This window comes from Saimiri boliviensis, chromosome 8 (assembly GCF_048565385.1).
Source record: "Saimiri boliviensis isolate mSaiBol1 chromosome 8, mSaiBol1.pri, whole genome shotgun sequence".
NCBI lineage: Eukaryota > Metazoa > Chordata > Mammalia > Primates > Cebidae > Saimiri > Saimiri boliviensis.
In genome coordinates, this window is record NC_133456.1 from 87,496,314 (window position 1) to 87,513,011 (window position 16,698).

The window sequence follows — 16,698 nt, forward strand, 5'->3', positions numbered from 1 at the left end:
AACTAGGAAGTGTAATGGCTTCAGAAATGTGTAATTCACCCAAGCTACAATATGGAACATATTGGGTATCAGTCACACATTGTTTTTGGTTATAATTGACAAAATCTCCACTAAGGAAAAGGTATATGTTAAAGAAATATATTTCAAAATGAAGAAATGTACTGTCCTACATAGAAAATAAGAAAATCAATTGTCTCCTGTAGCAAGCAGTCTGGAGGTTGGTTCACTGTCTGTGACGTAACTCAGTATCTAGGCTCTGTTTAACTCTAAACTGCATCATGGAAACTTTTGGCTTGGTTCACTTGTCTCCTTAAGGTTCTAACACAGCAACAGCCAGATTAAGAAGGAACTCCTTGAGAAATGGCTGATTTCAAAGATGTGGCAGGAAAAGTACAAGATGGGTATGGAGCATGTTATTGTGCCAGATGAAAATGTGTTTAAAGAATGATGGAACATATCCAAAGGACATAGCAACCAGTTTGAAGGAGCTTGCTTTGGCCATAATTTGGGACGATTTGAGCATTAAAGTAAATAAGGATGTAGAGACTTAATAAACAATTTAATAAAATAGAAATCCGTAACTCCAAACTTATATAAATAAGTGAATTAATAAACGGGGAGAAGACAGTGCTTTTCCTTATAGTAGAATGCTCATAAACACTAAAGAAATGATTGAATTAGAAAAACAAACATTTGGCAACTATCATAGTAATAATTAGTTCGATCAGTAAACAATGAATACTAAGAAGGAGTGGGTGGAATTTTGGTGAAGAACAGGATATTGACATAGTCTCAAAGTCTCTAAAAATACTTATTAAATACAAAGGACAAAAGAGTGACTTTACAATGGAAAAATCTGGCTGATACTGGCATTATCAAGTGTTCAAAATTGATATCAACACTAATGGAACAAATCAAAATCCTGTATCATCTGATTGGGTGCAACAGAAAGAAAACATCACTTCTGTGGTATTCCTACTGAAGATGCATAACCTGAATCTAATTTCAAGAAAATAACTGACAAACCCAATTTAATGGATGTTTAACTCAACAACGTTAAATGACCTTTAAGCTTCTTAGATGTCAATGTCAGGAATGTTCAGGAAAGACCAAAGAACACTTCAAATTGAAGACTAAAGAGACAGGATAACTAAATGGAATGTGTGATCTTAGATTAAATGTTTTTGTTATGAAAGACATTAATTGGGACAGCTGGTAACACTTGAATGGGATCTGAGGGTTACCTGGTAGAAGCACATCAGTGTTAACTTTCTGATTTTGATGATTGTATTATGGCTATGTGGGAGAATGTCCTTATTTGTAGGAATTACACACAAAAATATTCAAGAGTGATAAAGCATTGTGTCAGCAACATAATCCAGTGGCTCTCTGTTCTCTTCTTGTAACTTTTGTTATAAGTTTGAAATTCTATCAAAAGAAAAGAAAACAAGCCGGGCGCGGTGGCTCAAGCTTGTAATCCCAGCACTTTGGGAGGCTGAGGCGGGTGGATCACGAGGTCGAGAGATCGAGACCATCCTGGTCAACATGGTGAAACCCCGTCTCTACTAAAGATACAAAAAATTAGCTGGGCATGGTGGCACGTGCCTGTAATCCCAGCTACTCAGGAGGCTGAGGCAGGAGAATTGCCTGAGCCCAGGAGGCGGAGGTTGCGGTGAGCCGAGATCGCGCCATTGCACTCCAGCCTGGGTAACAAGAGCGAAACTCCGTCTCAAAAAAAAAAAAAAAAAAAAAAAAAAAAAAAAGAAAAGAAAACAAAAACAGGGCTGTTTACTGCAGTTGTCTCCTTTCATTAAGGAAGAACACTTTTCTAAGACCCTCCCAAAGCAGAAGTCCCAGTGGCTGGTAATGGAGGCACATGGACTTTCTCCAGCTACACAGGAAGCTGGCAAAGCAATTAACATAAAGGAGAGTGGGCTCTTCCTACAAGGAAGAAGGAAGTGGGTGGAGGATGGCAATGTGTAGGCAGCCAGCAGTTTCTGCCTCCATCTGAAATTTTTATATTTGACCTTGGCCATTTTGGAACACAGTGCCATGAACAAAGATGAACCATCTCAGAATTCCAGGTTGTTTGTTCTTTCATTTAGTTGCCAGGATGTGTACTAAGATTTGGGGAAACAAAGATAAACGATTATTCTTAAGAAATTTATAGGGGAAGGTTTTTGTGAACAAATAATTATAGCCCAATAAAAGCCATAGAAGAATTACTGTAAGCCTGGGGTATTATGAGCTTACAGATAGTTGTTTGGGCACCTAAAACACACCAAGGGGAGGATGAGGCAGTAAAGTCTTCCTAGAGAGTGAGAGGGGTAGGATGGCAACCCCTCTTCCTGCTGACATGGGAGGTAGAATCATGCAATATTTAATGTGGATCTTTCCAATTCTGTTACAGAATCCCACTCAGCGATTGCAGCACAGCAGAAGCAGCAATTAAATGCAGTGTGGGGAATTCCAAGCACAGGACACAGCCTGAGTGATGGTACAGAGGTGAGGAAAGCAGGGGTGCGCACAGTGACTGCAAGCTGACCATTTGGCTTCTGAAAGGATAACAGGAAGGAAGGAGGGTTGGGGCAGGAAAAGTAAGAAATTTGATTGCAAGTTGAAATCGTTTCAATTTTTTTTTTGTGTGTGCAACAGGGAACCCCTGATTGTTCTTGAAGAGGGGAGTGCAACATGAGGACTGTGTTTCTGAGCAATTCATCTGAAAGCAGTGGGTAGAGACCGTGAGTTCCTGTCGGGGAGACTTGTCAGTCTGAGCGGAAAATGTTCAAGGTAAGATATGACTTTGGGGATAGAGGGAAAAGGAGGATGGAGAGAAAGGACTAGACTGATTTGAGTGCCAGAGATGATTCAGATGCTCCAAATGCACGGGTGAGTGTCATTAATAGACATGAGAAAGGCAGGAATGGCTCTGGGTGGTGCCCCATGGGGACTATTGTGGGAGATCACGCCCACCCATGATGGTGTGCCCCAGTGGACAAAGTCAACCAGGCATCGTGCTGGGGTTTCAACAGAGAAGAGATCATAACATGATCTCCCTGTGCAGCCATCACCAGCCCTTGCTTAAAGCTGTTTGAAGGCTACCCCTTGCCCCTGTGGCAGAGACCAGTCTTTTGAATTGCCCCCAAACTGGAGCAGGCTGGCTCTGGCCACCTCTCATGCCCCAGGCCCACCCTCCTCACCATGCTCTGTGCTTCTGCCACACCAACCTTCTTTCAGTTCCATCCATGGGCCAAGTTCACACTGTATCTCCAACACCAGCAAATAGGTGTTGAATAAACTGGTGGGGCTTCTACCACAGGGCCTTTGCATGTGACATTCACGTATCCATCTAACCATTGTCCTTTCCCTCTTTGCCAACTTAGAAGCTACCCATATTTTTTTTTTTTGGAACAGAGTCTCACTCTGTCACCAAGACTGGAGTGCAATGACATGATCACAGGTCGCTGAAGCCTCAACTTCCTGGGCTCAGGTTATTCTCTAGAGTAACTGGGACCATAGTTATACCATCATGCCAGCTAATTTTTGTATTTTTTGTAGGGATGAAGTTTTGCCATGTTGCCCAGGCTAGTCTTGAACTCCTGGGCTCAAGTGATCCATCTGCCTTGGCCTCTCAAAGTTCTCGAAATACAGGCCTGAGCCACTAGGCCTGGCAAGACTACTCATCCTTTACAGCCCAGTTTCAAGTGTCACTTTCCCAGGGGCACCTCTCTCGATATACCTAAGTCCAGTTCACTTGTATTATAGTAACACAAATCTTCCTTGTATGGTATGTACAGTAGGTGTAATTTTGCATTGACTTGTGAGAGTATTTGCTTGAGGCCTATCTCCCTGACAGATTGTAACATCTGTGGGTGTAGGAGTCACTGTTGTTTCTGTGCATGCTGTATCTCCTGTATTCAGCATGGGAATTGGAACTCTGTGGTGCTCACTGAATATCTGTGGAATGATAAATGAATGATGAATGGGTGAATATTTCACTTGTGCTTCAGGAAAGTGCCAGAGAAGCAGGTTATGCTTGAGAAGCACCTTATAGGATGAACAGAATTTCAACAGCCAGAGTTGCAGAGTTGGCCTTCAGGTAGCCAGGCTACAACTAGCAAAAGCACAGGGAAAGGCTTGAGCAGAGGGAGCTTCTGCATGTTTAGGAGGAATAGGGGAATAGAAATCTAGGGAAATAAAGGGCTCTAGGGCCAGAAAGACAACAAAGCTAACTTTTGGAAGGATTTAAACATCCAAGTGAGGACTTGGTTGTTAATGTGGCAGTCAATGAAGAGCCATGGAGACTGAGTGAAGGAAATGACACACTTGAAACTTCTCTTTGAGAAGATGAACATGACTAGGAAACTGAGGGTGACTAGAGAAAGGAGCTGGGAACAGAAAATCACTGCCTTGGGAGGATATAGCAATGACGTTGGTCAAACTTATAAAGCACACGAATGGGGGTTTTGTGATTAAGAGATGCTCAGAGCGAAGTTTGAATGGTGAGGTTAAAGAAACCTGGCAACTGATGAGAAAGTTCAAGAAAGAAAACCACTGATGACCAGACTGTAAGCTCCTAGGCCTTGTGTCTTTTTCATCCTTATACTCCCAGTAGAAAAAGATATGTTTTTCTTAGAAATTGTGGGAAAGAAATTAATGTAAGGGCTGAAAATGTTCAGAGAGACCACAAAAGGGAGATAAAATTTGACCTAAAGACGTATTCTACTTGGCTCATTCAGTGTTTAGTTGGCAACGTTAAAAATTGAGATTTCTCATAAAAGCTCCATTGTTTAATTTTTTAGATTAGTTTTTATTGAAAACATTTTAATTCTATTGTTTCAGCATATGAAAAAGTGCCATATTTTTAAAGACCTGCCCACATTAGTCCCAACTGGCACCTGTTGGTGGAGGTTAGGTGGCCCCTGTTAGGCGGCTCCCCAGTACTGGTCTTATTCCCAGAGGATTTCATTCACTATCTTCCTGGGCTCTGAGGGTAGCAGAGTCAGGTCCCTAGCTAAAGAGAAACTCATCAGTTCCCAGCAGGCCACTTTTTCGTGCACCATAAAACATAACACCTTTGTTACATTAGTGATCTGGAACAGGCAGATGGGGTGTGGGGTTCTGTCCCAAAGCCTACACTCCAGTGGAAGCGTGATGATATACATTGGTAGAGAGGCTCATTAGCATTTTACCATATTTTCTGCCATCACTGGCATTCAGGGTCATGGGGTTAAATAGATGTTGCAAAATCATTGCCAAGGTGTAAATAATTAGATAAGGGTGTATGTAGAATTCACAAAACTTTTATTAATATGTTTATCATGCCAAAAAGTTGTTTATTTAAAATTCAAATTCCACTTGAAAAAGAGGCAACAAGTGATAGTTGGGATCCCAGCCTGCTCCTGGTGGAGCTCCCATGTCCACAAAAAAGCACGCACATTCTATAGCTATGCGATTTGATCACGCGGAATTGCATTCTGGAAAACTACTCCCAGAACCCCCTTGCAGAACACCATTTGTGTCTTTAGTTGATTGTAGCTGGGAAACAACAGAAAGAAAAAGAACTCCATCCTAAGACTTCGTAGAATATTTCTGGTTTTGAAACTACTGACCCACAAGGATCTACCACCACCCAACCTAGAATATATATATATTCTCACTGAAAAGCAAATCACTGTTTATGTCACTTGCTCACTGTCACGTCAGACCCTTAGGATGGTCTCAGTACACATGGTTCTCCTTCTCGGTGGGATCCTGTGAATTCTGGTTGTGGCTGGGCAGCCCTTCAGGAGCGTTTGGACTTGCTGCAAGTTGGGCACAAAAGCTGACCCTTGGTGACAATGTACGCCCGGCCACTCAGCAGCTGCTCACAGCCCTCACAGACAAAGTGCTTTCGGTGCCAGGCCAGGTCTTCCACGCGCTGGTAGTCCTCAGAGAATATTATCTGGGGAGGGAGCAGGAGAAATGCATGACTCAGTTTCTGTCCCTAGGTAGATATGGTGTATCTAAGACAAGTTATAGGGTGGTGGTTCACCTTAGAGTTCCTTTCGTCAAACCAGTATCAGAGACTTGAACCCCTTTCATAGCATCTCTATCATGTCGTATTGTATTGTGTCACATTAATGTTAACTCTCATATTATGTTATAGTATATTATTGTAAGATGAACAGCAGCTGCCATTTATAGGTTCCTAGGTCAGGCCCGGTGCCAAGCATTTTCATGCATTATCCTATCCTATTCTTGTTTTGACTTTTGAAAGCCTTCGTGGAGAAATCTGGCATAAATTTGGGGCAGTAAAGATAGTATTTGGTGAAGGTTGTGGCTGCATCTTAGCTTCTCAGATGGAATACAAAAATCCTTCCCCATGGGCAGGTTTTACTTACCTAGCATCTGTGATACTCTTTGGGCCAAATCTAAAGTTTAGTTCCGAGATGGGATTACACACCCTGGTTAAGAAAGCTTAAGGATAGATAAACTGCCAATGACCAGTTGTCAGGAGCAAGAATACAGAGGGTCACTTGGGCTTGGAATGAAGGGACACTTGGAATAAATATATGGTAAGGATCCCCTGAGGCTCAGGAAGTGCAGAGGAGCATAATGGTTAACGGGACTTCTAATACTGGAGTCAAACAGGAACTGGGTTGAGTTTTCACTTAAGACATCTACCAGCTTTGTGACTTTGGGAAAATTACTTAATCCCCCTGTACCTCAGCTTCCACATCTGTAAAATGGGGATACAAATACTTCCCATCCCATAAGGTTCTATGATTGCCAAATGACTAACTACGTATGAAAGGCTTAGAATGTTGACTGACATAAAGTCAGGGCTATCTGATTAGCATTGACCTTTCAGAGCTGTACCTTTCTTAAATGTGAAATGAGAAAAAAAATCATGCTTATCTCTCCCAGAAGGATTGTTGTATATAGCAAGTTACTGACCCACTGTAAGCCCTTAATAAATGATGGAGGATTGTTATTGTGCATATACTGTTGTCACCTCAAAAATGAGGCTCCAGGGAAGGCCTGCGACAGTCCTTTTCCTTCTTAATTTCACTTAATAAGAGAGTTATTAGGTAAGAGGACCATAGGGTCTTAACTTCATATGGTGACCAATACGTAGAAGGTGGTAGAAAATAGATGTTAGTTCAATAGAAAGAAGACATTTCTAACCTTCGTATGTGCCAAAGATGAAGTTAGTATATTGCCTGCAACCAAAGGCATGCAAACAGTACTTACTATGATCATAATAAGTATTTCCACTGTTAATACATCTTAGAGTTCCTTTCATCAAACCAGTATCAGAGACTCAAACCCCTTTCGTAGCATCTCTATCATATTATATCGTGTTGTATTGTGTCACATTAATGTTAACTCTCATATTTTGTTATAGTATATTATCGTAAGATGAACAGCAGCTGCCATTTATAAGTTCCTAGGTCAGGCCCTGTGCCAAGCATTTTCATGCATTATCTCATTTGTCCTCACAGCCACTCTATGGGATGGGTGCTGATCTCATCCTGTTTTATAAGCAGTAAAACTGAGGCTCAGCTGAGGTTATGGAGTTAGGTAACCACCTGATTATAATAATAATAGATGCATATACAGGTTTGAACATAGGCAGTGCTTCCTGGTACACCCTGCTATGTTCTGAGTACTTACTACGTGCTAGGCATTGTGCCAAGGACAGGATTTACTGGCATTACGTCTGACCCGTCTCAACAATCCCATGGTTGTCTGCCTTATTTTGCAGATGAGAAAATGAAGGCTGAGAGCATGCAGTGAGGCCTGATCTCGGTTTCTCAATCTGTAGAATACATCATCCGCAAAGCTATACTCCCCTTGGCCTCTGGGCTTTTAACCTCAGCAGCGTCCCTCAAGCCCCCAACCTATCTGGCCACTATCTCCCACCTCATCGCAGCCAGAGCACCGGGGCCTCAGACTCTCGCAGTAATGGCGGCCGCACCAGGGTGCACCATCCTTCCAGAAGTAGATGAGGTCCACTAGTGGCTCAGAGCACTTGGCACACACAAAGCAGGTGGGGTGCCACTGCTTGCTGTAGCCTGCCCTGTCCGAGTAGACCACAGGGCTGTCAGGAGGCGCCACTCCCTTGCAGAACTCGCAGACCTGGAAGGATAGGGAAGGACCACAGGAGACAAGAAGTCAGGAGAGCACAGTGACATGGGTTCAGATCCTAGCTCCAGCCTCTCTAATTCCTGGGTGACCTTGGGCAAGTCACTATACCTCTCCATGCCTCAGTTTTGCCATCTGCAAAGTGGCTCAATAATATTGTTTACCTAACAGGCTATTAATGAGGACTAAATCAAGTTATTTATTTAGCACAGTGATTCCAAAATTGTTTGGTCTCGGTACTCTTTATATTCTTAAAAATTATCAAGACCCCACAGAGTAGTTGTTGTTGTTGTTGTTGTTGTTGTTTTTTTTTTAATGTGGGTAACAGCTATTGATATTTGCCATAAGAGAAATTAAAACTGAGAACAATTTAGTTATTCATTTAAAAATGACAGTACTAAATCTGTAATACATTAACACACATATTTTGTTACTAAGATAACTATATCTTTCAAAACAAAAAAAAAACTAGTGAGAAGAAAAATTTAAGACATTGTTTTACATTTTTGCAAATCTCTTCAATGACTTGTGGAAGACTGCTGGATTCCCATAACGTCTTCTGCAGTCCATCATTTGCATGATGTTATTTTGGTTGAAATAGATGAAGAAAATCTGAATTCACACTGACATAAAGTTGGAAAAAGGAGGGAGGTGCATTTTAAAAGCACTTCCAGGTAACTGTGGATATTCTTCTTTGATACTATATTAAAATTTGACAAAGGATAGTTTCTCAAGTTAGTTGCAGTGTGAAATCTGAAAACATATCAGTAAACCTTTCATACTTGGTTACATTAAAACCTTTTTGTCCACCTTGCACTTTGAATGGATCTTTTACCCATGCTTGAATATTTTTATTTATATTTTTTCTCCTTTATTTTTAAATTTCAGTGGTTTCTGCATGAATATTTGAAAATAATGCTTAATTAATAATATTTTTTGTCTAGAAGTGGTGGCTCATGCTTTTAATCCTAGCACTTTGGGAACCTGAGGTCAGAGTATCTTTTGAGGCCAGGAGTTTGAGACTAGCCTGGGCAACATAGCAAGATCCCATGTCTATAAAAAAATTTAAAAATTAGCCAGTTGTGGTGGTGCTCATCTGTAGTCCCAGCTACTCGGAAGGCTGAGGCAGGAGGACTGCAGGAGCCCAGGAGTTTGAGGCTGCAGTAAGCTATGATCATGCTACTGCTTTCAGCCTGGGTGACAGGGCAAGAGCTTGTCTCAAATAATGTAATATTTGAATAGTAACAGAATTACAGAAAAATTGCAAAAGTAGTATAGAGAATTTCTACATACTCCACACTCAGTTTCTTGAGCTCTTAACATCTTACATTAATAAGGTATATTTGTCATATTTAACCAATATTGATATGATGTTATTAACTAAAGTCCAAACTTTATTCAGGTGTTCATAGACTTTACCTAATGTCCTTTTTCTATTCCAGGATACCGTATTATATTTAGTTGTCATGTCCCCTGAGGCTCCTCCTGGCTGGGACAGTTTCTCAGACTTTGTTTTTGGCCACCATGGCAGTTTTGAGGAATACTGGTCAGGTGTTTGTAGAATGTTCCTCAGTTGGGATTTGCCTGATGTTACTATCATGATGACATTGGGAGGAAAATCACAGGGGCAAATTGCTCCTCTCATCACATCCTACCAAGGATACAAACTGTCACCCTTACTTGTAACTGTTGGGGTTGATCTTGACCTTCTGGTGGAGGCAGTGTTTGTCAGATTCTCCACTGTAAAGTGACTCTTCTCCCCCTTTCCATATTATCGTCTTTGGAAGCAAGGCACTAAGCCCTCCATGTCTAAGGAATGCTCCATCTCCTCCAGGGCCAAGTGTCTGCCTAAGTTATTTGGAATCCATGCATGATTTTGGCAGATCCCCCAAAAGGACTCCATGCATCTTAGCTAACATTATTTTTTAAACACCTATGCAATTATCTAATTTATATCTGTCTTCTCCACTAAGTGGTTAGCTGCAGAGGGCAAGGAGAGGCTGCTTGGTTGCTGCTCTGACCCAGGACCCTCTACTGGGCCCTGCACACATAACTTCCCCATGGATAGTTGCTGAATGAAGGAATGCTTTACCCTGCCATGAGGCCTTTGCCCTTGTTGTTCAGGATGTCTGGTACGTTGCTCCCATTCCAGCTTGCTTAACTCCCTTTCATTCTTCAGATCTCAGACTTAAAAATCTTCTGTTTGGGAAATCTTCTCTGACTTTCTTTCAGGGACAATTGAGTCCATACTAAAGCTTCTCTGCTTACCTTTCTCTGTATGGTTGTTTGATGCATGTTCCTTCCACACTAGATGGAAGTACCTTCAAAGCAGGAGCCACATCCAACTATGCTTGCTTTCACATCTCCCCAGTACCTGGCACGTAGTAGATGAACAACAAATATTTGGAAACCTCTGCCCTGCAACTTCATAATTCCTTCTTAGGGGACAACAGATGAATATGGAAGATACTAGCAGATGATGCGTCTGTCTGCATCTCAGAGATAGGTTTAGACTAAATGCAGCAGAGAGTTGGGCTCCAGAGAGAGTTGTGGAAAGTCCTTGGGAGCTTTCAGGGCACTCTTGCCTTTCAAGGGCTCATCCATGTTTACTGAGCATGTACTATGTAGCAGGCCCTGGACTAGATGCTGGGGATACAGCAGTGACCCAGGCAGATGATGCCAGAGCCCTCAGGGAAACTGGGGCTGTGTGTGTATGAAGGTAAAAAATAAATATGTAAACAAATAGATGAGATAATCATAGAGTGTGATAAATACCAGGAAAACAATCACAGGGTAAGGGAATGGAGAGTGAGAGACTTTAGGGGTAGAAGGCAGGGGCCACCTTAGCAGGAGAAGCCTCTCTGGGGATGAGGGGCTAAGGTCAATTACATTCCTATTTATATCACAGCAAACCTGTGGGTAGGAGATGCAGGTACATAGCAAATGCACCCATTTTATAGCTAAGACCAGTGAGGCCCAGGGAGATACAATAGCTAGTCAAGGGACAAAGCCATGAAATAGAACTGGGATTCAAACTTCAGCGGGTGACCCTATGGGGCTTTCTATGGAAACTGAGCTGGGTTGGGTGGGAAGACTAAAGTCAGGGAATTGTCTGTATGTCTAGGAGGGCTCCCAGGAGAATGCATACTGGTATGGCAAAGGACCAGCATGCCCAACAGCTGGAGGTGAGAAGCAGCTTCCCTACAGGGTCTCTCAGCAGTTCTCTCATCCTGTTTCCATCTGGGGCTCCTTTACCTGTCTTTTACTGGCAGTAACATTTTCACTGGCCTTCTCAGAAACCATGACAAGGTGGACCTCAACTCATGTTGTTCCTCAGCTTCAGTTAGGATTAGGGCTTCATGGGGAGGGTGAGTGTGCCTGGGAGAAGTTCTTGGCGAGAGCTCTAGATTTCTGTCTTATGCCAGTTCCCGGGAGCAGAGAAAGTTGCCAAATGTTCATTCATTCACTGGTTCATTCAGGTATTCATCCATTGCACATTTATAACTTGCCTGGAACTTGACACTCTCAATCCATGAACTCTTTTGGGCCATTTTAGAGTTATCCTCTGCTTCTCTAAGCCCCGATGATGATGATGGAGATGACAATGACTGCCATGTCCCTACAGCATGTCTGCCTCTAGCACTGGGCTCAGGACTTTGCTCTCATTACTATTACCCCTTACATAAACCCAAGAGAGTTATTTCTCCTAGAGTTATTTTTCTATTAGAAAAATCATTATTTTTTTCGCCTAGAAATGGCAAAACTGAAGTTCAGGGAGACTCAGTGATTTGCTCAGTAATGCACAGCTGACAGGAGGCAAAGCTAGGATTTGAACAGAGGCCAAACCTGACTCCAAAGCCAAAGTTGTTTCTACTCTATCATGTGGCCTTGAGATCGGCGTCAGCAAGCTACAGCCGGTAGCCAAATCTGGCCACTGTCTGTTCTTGCAAGCCCCATGAGAATGAAGACTGGATTTTACATTTGCCCTCCAATTCAGTGAAATGTTTTCTCCCAAGAAAGAATTCTACTTTCCTCATTAGTAGACCTATTTTGGAAAAATCCCTGTGCTAAATTATTATTATTACATTTTGAATTTCACCAAAAAAAAAAAAAAAAAAAAAAAAAAACAAAAACTAACAAACATGGAAAGTTGTTTCCTCTCTTGTTACATAAAGTCCCCACATGATATCACAATTTTGGCTCTTGGCTCACATCTCCTAAAATATTTACCACCTGGCCCTCCACAGAAAGTGTTTGCTAACCCTGGCTTTAGACGCTAATTTAAACTTACTAAGCATAAACTATGTTTCAGCCAAAATAGAAATATTGATATGCCATGTGAAGATGAGGAAGCATATGCGTCTGCACACTTATATTCTTTACTTATATACTTTGATTACATACTTAATACACTCATATATTGAAGAGGAAATAAAAATTAAAATGGTAAAATTAGGAAAAGAACACTGAATAACAAAGAATTCCAAGTACTGATAGCAGTTTCTGAGCACAGGCACTCTTGAATGACTGCCTATGTAAGGAATGTGTTTGGTTAACTGGGTCTATCTTGGATGGCTCCTGACTGTGCCTAATAATGTTCCTTAGAACATGCTAGATTTGTGGTTTCAGTTACGCCCCCAAGAATGAATAGTGTGTCGTTCACCCAAAGGAAACCCCTGTTCCTCTTCACACGACCGGGACCCAGCTGGCCTGGAGCCCATTAGGGGGTCTAGACAAAAACCAGCGATCAGTCATCATCTACTTATTTTCACCCTTCCTCCTGCATAGCTGGGAACTGTAAACTCTTTGATCAGGGCGATCTGAGTTCAAAGTGAGTTTTCTGTCTGGCTTCTCAGTTCTGCAGAATGAAATTTCCAGTCCTTTTTCTCCCACAAAAAAGGGACTTCGTGTCAGTTCACCCAACTACTCCCCATCGGGTAACACTATGATATATAAGTGGGGTTCGCCAATCCACATTTTCAAATACGAATTGACATGAAAGTAGGGGAAGGGAGAGGGATAGAAATGTACCTGAATTGATCTGGGGAGTACAGGCAGGCACCCTGATGATACACTGCAGGAAGGAGGGGGAAGTTAGAGTGATCATGGGTGGCTTTGAACCCAAGTTATGGATTGAGACTTCACTCTGGAGGCAATGGGGAGCCACAACTGGTTCTTTTTAAGACATTTTAAAAATATTTAATTTTTTTTTGTAGAGACAGGTCCTACTATGTTACCCAGACTGATCTTGAACTCCTGAGCTCAAGGGATCCTCTGGCCTCGGCCTCCTGAAGTGCTGGGATTACAGGCATGAGCCACTGTGCCCAACCTGTTAACTGGTTCTTGAGATGAGGAGCGCAAGTTTCTAATTTGCACTGCAGGGAGATATTCTGGCAGCAGCCTGAAGGAAGGGAGGAAGATTCTTGTTCACAGAGCTTGTTTGCAACCTTCTCATCTATTGGAAAGCAGTTTGTTAAGCCCCTCTTAGAGGAGTGTTTCTTCCCTCACTGTTCTCCCTAGCATCCCTGGTTCTTGGCCCAGTTCCTACCAGTAGCCAGCCTTTCAAGCAAACAGTGTCACTTTCACTCTATGAAAATAAGATGTCTGGGTAAGGAGCCCTGTCAACATGTGTCAGGGTGTAATGTGCTCTTCTTGCCTCTGAGCTATTTTCTGTGTGTTTTTTTTTTTTTCCCCCAGTCATCTCAAAGGATGAGAGATCTCAGGTTGTCTTGGATCTATAGTCTGGTGGTCCCTCAGCCACCAGAGACAAGCTAGAAGCCAAGAGTCAGAATGCCCAGCCTGCCTGGGTCCCATCATCCTGGGCCTGTCTTTTTCTGCACAAATGTAATCTCTGTCACAGTCTTTTGAAGAGAGGTTTGCAATTTCTAAATTTCAACAGATGGCTGAGAAGGGAGATACCAAGAAAGGCTGCCTGGGTTTGTAGCTGTGTGACCTTGGGCAAATGAACTAACTCATCTGTGCCTTTGTTTTTTCACCTGTTGCCTGGAGATAGTAATGATAGCAACATCACAGGATTATGGTGTGGGTTAAATGACATAATGGAAGTTTTGGACCTTACAAGGGCTCAATAATGATTTGCTAAAATCTCCCGTTTTCCTTACCTCTGCCCACCTTGCAGGCTAGAATTGTAAAGGCCAGAGGGATTAAATCACTTTCCTAAAATGACAAAGATAGTTTGAAGGCAGGTTTGGAGGCCTGAATTTCCTTCCATGATACCAAAGGCATGTAGACTAGCAGGAGGCCATTCCTACCACTGATGAGCTTTGTTTTCCCTGTCAGTTCTCTCCATCTGTGCAAGACCAGAGAATTGAGCCCTGCGAGTTTTTTATCGTTTGCCACTACCCAGACCGAGCTCCACTCACCCCATGCATGGAGGGCCAGCTCTTCCCCATCTCTGATCCCACCCTTGGAGACAGTTGTTCTCAGGCTTGACCCTGCCTCAGTATCCCCAAGGGCTGGTTAAAACATATATCTGCTCCCCATCCTCCCACCTCCCCACAGTGTCTGATACAGTAGATCTGGGGTGGGTCACAAGAATCTGCAAGTTCCTAGGGGATACTGCTTGGTTGGGGGCCACACTTTGAGAATCACCATCATCGAGTGTTTAAAAATAACCTTATATATAAGCTCAGCAAAACTAATATCACCAATTCAGTTCAGTTACAATAACGGCCGATTTGAATTCCTGGATGTTTAAATTCTATACTATTTTTAAGAAAGCCCAATGAGGTGATTCTCAGGCTACTTCCCCTATTAGGGAGGTAGTATGGTCAAGTGGAAGCTCTTTGGGACTATGGTAAAAGGCGTGGAGAATACTTTATAGTTAGCATATCAGTTGGTTCTTGTTCATGTTCCCAAATATCTAAGATCAGAGCTTGCTTATGAGAATGCTTCTAACATTTGTCATGTGACCTTGTTTGCAGACAGTTTCCTACCTGGGTAGAGGATATGTGAAACAAACCTTTCAGAAGTAGAACAAATGGAAAGTTTCTCCCTGTGCCAGTAAAGTTTTACCTTGTTCCCTGATCAAACAGCATGAGATTCTTAAAAGGGTTGAAATGAAGGATTTTGAATGTTCCGTATTTGGGGTCTTTAAAATTTTCAAGAAAGCTGAGGAACATTTTAGATTCAGCTACTCAAAAGCTAAGACCCTCCAGCATTGTGGGGTTCCCTCAGCCATGGTGTGTTTAAGTCATGTTGGCAAATTTCTTGGCCACCTTTCCAGCCAACACGGGATTTAATTCCTTTTCCATGAATATGGTCCCACCTTAGTGACGTGATTCTATAGACAGAACATGGAAGAAGTGATGCTATGCATCTCCCAGGGCAGTCATAGAGGCAGTGTTTCCCTCTGGGATCTCTGTCTCAGTACACACACTTTGGGAGCCCTCAGCTGACAGGAAAGAAGTCTTGGTATCCTGAAGCCTCCATCGGAGGGCAACCTCATGGAGAGACCTCACAGAGGTTGAGAGAGGGTCCCAGCTGTCCACGTCTTCCCAGCCTCTAGGCCAAACATGAGTGAATGAGCTTCAGGTGATTCCAGCCTCCAGCCTACAAACTCCTGCAAATGACATTGAATGGACAGAGACAAGCTGTCCCCACTGAACTCCACTAAAATGGTGATTTGTGAGCAAAATAGATGTTTGTTTCAGCCATATGCCTTGGGATACTTTGATATGCAGCCCTAGGTGATGGAAACATCAAGTGTGTACACACAGAATTATCAAAGCTTCTGAAATGAGAGTAACCAAGACACAAAGTGTTTTAGGCAGCAGCAGATTCAGGACAGTGGCCAAGGGTTACTCAGCTGAACTGTCTCTAAGGACTGAGCTGTGTTGGCTTTCACAGAGGGATCAGCAGATATGGAGAAGGCCCTAAATCAGCAATAATCTCTGCCTTGGGTCTGCCAGAAAGTCTGTCCCAATTGTGTTGTTTTCTTCTGAAAGGCTCTTATCCAAAGGCCTACGCAGTCAAAACCCAGAGTGCCTTGTGGAAATCTCACTACTACAATAGAGTAAATATTAACAAAAGGGCCTTGAATTCAGGCACTGGGTTCTTTCCAACACAAATACTCAATAATTTATTTATAAACAGCATCTCCCCATTTCCTCTTATGGTGACTATTTACCATCTTTGCTTTGCAGGCTCATGTATCCCAGAGGTTTTTTTTTTTTTTTTCTTCTGGTCTAACATCATTTCTGGGATCCTTCGCTCTCTTAAGTTCTGTTTCCCCACACTATATAGTCTTTCCAAGGCTCCCTGTGGTGCAGAATGTGCAGGGTAGGTGTGCAATGGTTTGGGTCACTTGCTTTGGAACATGGTTCATGCCATGGCTTCATCACTGGTGAAGCTCTTGGACAAATCATTCAACTCTCTGAACCTCAGTTTTCTCATCTGTAGCGCATGGGGGCAGGCACTGGCTCATAGGAAATGCCTTACTCTGGTGTTGGTGGTCACTACTGTTAATTGACTCCTTTACCTTATGTTTCTTCTTGGGGCAAACGATCTGTTGTGGGGCTCTCTGCCAAGCAAGGCAAAATGTTAAAT

At 42.6% G+C, this 16,698-nt stretch overlaps 1 protein-coding gene and 1 long non-coding RNA gene across 3 annotated transcripts in view; one reads left to right on the plus strand and one right to left on the minus strand.

The window, feature by feature from the left end:
- The window catches only part of LOC141585431 (uncharacterized), a 265,926-nt gene that overhangs the window by 30,559 nt on the left and 218,669 nt on the right, over window positions 1-16,698 (plus strand). Inside the window, exons 2-3 of the long non-coding RNA XR_012518893.1 lie at window positions 2,411-2,505; window positions 2,656-2,790. This is a non-coding gene — a long non-coding RNA (uncharacterized LOC141585431). The remainder of the gene's footprint in view (window positions 1-2,410; window positions 2,506-2,655; window positions 2,791-16,698) is intronic.
- Window positions 5,303-16,698, minus strand: part of LMCD1 (LIM and cysteine rich domains 1) — a 64,803-nt gene continuing 53,407 nt past the window's right edge. For both annotated transcript variants that reach the window (XM_074404858.1, XM_003927117.3), the window contains 2 exons: window positions 7,909-8,124; window positions 5,303-5,944 (listed from right to left, as the gene is read on the minus strand). In XM_074404858.1, the coding sequence (XP_074260959.1) occupies window positions 5,786-5,944; window positions 7,909-8,124 (375 nt within the window). In that variant the 3' untranslated portion in view covers window positions 5,303-5,785. The remainder of the gene's footprint in view (window positions 5,945-7,908; window positions 8,125-16,698) is intronic.